Here is a 5,300-nt window from a genome sequence, read left to right on the forward strand (position 1 = left end):
AGGAGTGGCTGGTGGGTTTGAACCGCCAGCCGTCTGGTTAGCAGGCAAGTGTCTTAGCCACTATGCTACCAGAGCTCCCCCCTAAATGATACATAGACAGTTGAATTATCTCTCATATAATATTTTTAAAATCTTCATAGCTTATAAACACTAAGTTGATGATCAAAAATGGTATAAAAATATCTCATTTTAATTTTCAAAAAGCACAACCACAAAGAGTATCCTAATGGATTCAAATTAAAAAAAAAAAAAAATGCAAAATAAGGGAATAATGACAGCTCTGTACTTACCAGAATTGTGGCAGTAGTCCATATCTTGTGGAACTTGGACTGTGAAGGCTATCAAATCTGGAGCTAAGAGAGATTCTGGCTTTCTGCTTTCATTGAGCCACTTGCTGCTATGAAGATCTTTAGTGTCAGAAGGACCCTGAAGCAAGGGAATCAACTTCTCTTTTCCACTATCACCTGAATAAAAATATTTATGGGGTGGGGAAAAATCTCCTGAAATTAAATGTTGGAGTAGTTTAAGAATGTTTTACGAGACACTAACAACATAATATAGCATTTCAATCACACTTGGCAATTTTTTTTTAACTCTTTATTGTCATAGGGGTGAAAGTTTATAGAGCAAATCAGTTGCCATCCCCACAATTAACCACTCATCCTACTTCCTCCCTGTGTTTCTCGTTTCATTCCTCTTCCTTTCCTATCCCTCCCTGCTTTCTTTTAGCTAATATACTAAGTGTCTGACTTACAGAGTTAAAAAAAAAAAGTTAAAACCATCTTTAACTCTTAAAATTGTTTAAATATTTTGCTAATAAATGTAGAACATGCTCAGAAAATTTTGTAAAAGAAAGTAATTTGAGCATACTGTCTTCTAAAACATCAGTGGAATCTACACCTCTACAAACCTATGAAATTCACTGAAAAAAAAAATGGTTTAAATAATATATTATGGAATAAAATATTCACATGAAGGTGAAATCAATTACAATCCTAAATTAAAAAACAACTGGGTTTTGTGTTTAATTCAATTATACTCATAATATTTCAGGTTAATTTTAAGTGTCATATATACCTATACCTCCCATTATGCCCAAAAGTACAAGAATAAACTTTTCTTTACATTTTCTCCCTCATAACCATTCTTAAAACTATGCAAAGTTTTTTTTTTTCTTTTTTTCCCTTAAATAAACATTAATTTATTAAAGTCAAGTAGTATCATCCTGGCACACACACACACACACACACAAAAAATGTTAAGTAAAACTAAGAAATTTAAAGCCTCTGATTCGTAGGAACAATGAGTAAATTCTTGTTTCAGTAACGTTCCTTGTAAAATGCAAGGCCAATTCTCCTATACAGGCAATAAAGTTTTACACGGTCCAGCTGCACATACCTGGGGCTTTGGCACAAATTTTTATTGATCCCATGGTCCCAGAGGCACATTTGACCAATGATGTGCTGCAGTACTTCAATTCAACATTCTGGATTGAGCCCTCAAGAGTTGGCAGGGGATTCTTAGATTTCACACCTAATAAAAGAAAACTGCAAATGTACTAGCCGATTGAATTTAAATAATTTTTATACTCCTTCACCAAGACATTTAAACTTAATTATACTTTAATTATCTACCTCAGATGTTCTTACAGTATTTGTGTTAGGTTTCATAGTTTGGTGTTTAGGAGGTGAAAGGATGCAATTTTAAAATAAACGGGTTGAACTCTCACAGCTATACTTACGCAGTCAGCTCTTGATTAGCAAAGCTCAAGAAACAAAAATACACAAATATTGTTTTTGAAAAATCAGGAGACAGTTTAAGAAGTCATATTTGGCTTGAAATTTTAGAGTCAGAGTTTGGTTTTTTTTCCTGAAAGAAATTTAACTTATCAATTAAGTTCTATTTAGGGAGGGGCATTTAAATTTTTACAGAGGTAGAAAGACTACCTCTATAAACAGACTGTCCAGAATACCTTGGTCAGGTGGGGTGAGGGGAGAGAAAAAAGATAGTTCAGAATAGCTCCAAGTTAAAATAAAATATCTTATAAATTAAAGTGACAAGTTATATGCCAATAAAAGGAAGTAAATTAATTCTGTATCAGCCGAAAAACTGAATATTAAGATCTGTAGCCTAGTGCCTAAGGCACTTGACTGCTAACCAGAAGGTTGGCAGTTCAAACCCACCAGCCACTCCTAGGAAGGAAGATGGGGCAATGTACTTCTGTAGTGATATCACCTCAGAAACCCAAGAAGGGGTCACTATGAGTCGAGTCTGACTCGATGGCATATAACAACAACAACAAACTATGATGAGGGCTATAAAAACACAAGGAAATGATTGAAATGAAATGACTGGAGAACTTAATTCAAAAGGGAGATCTTCATCTTGGCCCTGAGGAATAGATCAGAATCAACACACTTAACTAACCAATTAACATTTACTGAGGGCCTACTTCAGTCTGCATGTTAGCTCAGTCAATCGTCACAACAAGCCTATACATAGCTATCGCTATTATTCTCATTTTACCCAGAAGGACACAATAAACTAGAAGAGATAAGTAATTTCTGGCAGAAATAACACAGCTAATAAATGAAGTTAAAGAACTAGGGTGGTTAACATACTCTGATGTCATTATGTTGTTGTTGTTGTGCGCCATAGAGTCAGACCTGACTCATAGTGACCCCTCCCTTAAGTTTCCGAGGCAGTATCACTACGGAAGTAGATTGCCCCATCTTCCTTACAAGGAGTGGCTGGTGGGTTTGAACCGCCAGCCTTCTGGTTAGCAGTCAAGTGCTTTAGGCACCATGCTACGAGAGTTCCTACATCCTATGTCATTATAAAGGGCTTTAATTACCTATGTTCATGAACATCCATTAACATAACTGCACTTCTTTTCTCCACTTCAAGTTTTGGTCAGACTGTATATATTATCCTACATTTTTGAGGCTCCTTTAGGCAGAAGTGTTTGAGTAATTTTAAAAACCATAAGCTTTCTATGGTAAATATCTTAAACATCATTCTTAGATTTTTTTTGTGTGTAGTGTCTTCTACCTGTTCACTTTAGGAGTGGAACTCAAACTTCTGTTTTAAATATGAAAAAATCTACAACCTCTAAGAGATGTGACGGAGTGTTCTTGAAGTGTGGCCCAGCAATCTCCATTTTAACTAACACATAAAGTGACTTGTAAATGATTAGAGGACATCACCTTGAGAAACACCTCTCACATACTGTTACGTCCAAAGGACTTATTAATTTGCTAATTTCTACTGGATCATTATATAAATGTATGTCAATTTGTTGCTACTTTCCAATGCTCACTACCTATATTGTTGCCATTTGAAGAGGTAATCCATTATCCTCAGAGCAAGAGTTATAAATCAAGGGTCTATGGTAGACTTCTTGGAGTCTATGAAATCTATGAAACAGAACCTAAAATATTATGTATTTATGCATTTTCTAAGACATTTTTAACAGATTCTCAAAATCCATGACTCAAGAAACTTAAGTAATAGATGTCAGATACAAATTCTGTGCCAACAGTATGTACGTATGGTAGTAGTACCAGTAATCATACCACCTAACATTCACGGAGCACATATTAAGGGCCGTGTACTATGCTGAGCTTATGACTTTATTCATCACAGAAAACAACAACAACAAAACACCTTGAGGTAGCTATTACTATTTCCATTTTATATATGTAAAAACCAAGGATTGAAGAAATTAAGGATTTTTTTTTTTTTTCCCAAAGCTTAAGTCAGAAAGTGGTGAAGTCTGGATCATATTTCTCTTTGTACTAAGAGAAGATGAACTACTCTACATATTTAAAATCTACTGAATAACTTACCCAACAACTATGTTAGATAATAGGAGAAAGAATGAATAACTCCCTCTCTTAGCCCTCAAACTTTCAGTAATATTCTCATTCGATGCCAATATTTCAAAAAATGTAGAGAACACAGACAATGGCCAGAAGACAAGAGCTAACAAAAGATTCTCTCAAGGATAATTGACGGTATTCAGGCCAAAAGAAATTAATTCATTTCTGACAGATGCAAAACCATCTGAATCTGCCATGATGGCTTTGTTTTTAAATATTTTTATAAAATGCTTCTTTCACAATTCACAAAGTTCAGAATTGTATCTTGAATCACAAATGATAGCTCTTATGTGCATTATATATATATATATATATATACATAATCTCATGTATATATATCTCATGTCAGCCGCAGGGATCCAGGTGAGGAGAGGAAAATCAGGCACACCCAAAGCAGCAGGGTGGGAGAGTGGGAGAAAGGAGATTAAAAGCCAGGAACCTGGACAGAGGAGCAGTCAGATACAGGTATCCAGGTGAGGAGAGGGAACTTAGGCACAACCAAAGAAGCAGGTCGGGAGAGCGGGATAAAGGGGATAAAGGGCCAGGAACCCAGACAGAGGAGCAGTCAGCCACAGGGATCCAGGTGAGGAGAGGGAAATCAGGCATGCCCAAAGCAGCAGTGCAGGAGAGTGGGAGAAAGGGGATTAAAAGCCAGGAACCTGTACAGAGTAGTAGTCAGCCACAGGGATCCAGGTGAGGAGAGGGAACTCAGGCAAGCCCAAAGCAGCAGGGCAGGAGAGCAGGAGAAAAGGATTAAAAGGTCTAGGAATCTGGACAGAGGAGTCGTCAACTGCAGGGACCCTGGTAAGGGTGGTAAGAGAGGTTTCCAATAGGGAGGCAAACTTGTCTGTCATTTTGTCCTACCGTGGTGATGTGACGATGTGAGTTTTGAGGCTGAGCCACTGGTGTTTCAAACCCAGCGGGATGCACATGGTGCACAGGTATCAGCCCAGCTTACAGACTGAGATAGACTAGGAAGAAGGAGGAGAGCGACCATTTCTCAAAGAATTGGCCAGGGAAAACCTTATGAATAGCAAAGTTTGATACACTGTTTGATACATTACCACGCAATTTATGAATAATCTGGTTAGGCTGGAAGGCTCTCAAAATAGGACTGGGAAAGAGCTGTATCATCTGAGAAAACCCAGCTTTACTCCTATGGATAAGGTAAAGCTTTCGACACCTCCATTTACTGAGGTGGCACCACTCAAATTGAAGAGAAACAGCCGCAGACATCCATTAATCAACAGAACACGGAATGTATGAAGTATGAATTTTGGAAGTTGTCAAAAATGAAATGCAGAGCATAAAAATTTATATCCTCAGCATTAGTGAGCTGAAATGGACTGGTTTTGGCCATTTTGAATCAGACAACCATGTGATCTACTATGCCAGGAATGACAGTTTGAAGAGGAATGG

The 5,300-nt window shown here is 37.2% G+C and overlaps 1 protein-coding gene across 1 annotated transcript in view; it reads right to left on the reverse strand.

The window, feature by feature from the left end:
- Positions 1 to 5,300, reverse strand: part of VPS13B (vacuolar protein sorting 13 homolog B) — a 1,115,876-nt gene that overhangs the window by 756,871 nt on the left and 353,705 nt on the right. The window contains exons 17-18 of the mRNA XM_007934836.2: positions 1,399 to 1,533; positions 291 to 464 (exon numbers count right to left, since the gene is read on the reverse strand). Of these exons, the coding sequence (XP_007933027.1) occupies positions 291 to 464; positions 1,399 to 1,533 (309 nt within the window). The remainder of the gene's footprint in view (positions 1 to 290; positions 465 to 1,398; positions 1,534 to 5,300) is intronic.

Source organism: Orycteropus afer, unplaced genomic scaffold (genome assembly GCF_000298275.1).
Source record: "Orycteropus afer afer isolate SDZICR_OR568_19922 unplaced genomic scaffold, OryAfe1.0 scaffold00021, whole genome shotgun sequence".
In the NCBI taxonomy this organism is placed as follows: domain Eukaryota; kingdom Metazoa; phylum Chordata; class Mammalia; order Tubulidentata; family Orycteropodidae; genus Orycteropus; species Orycteropus afer.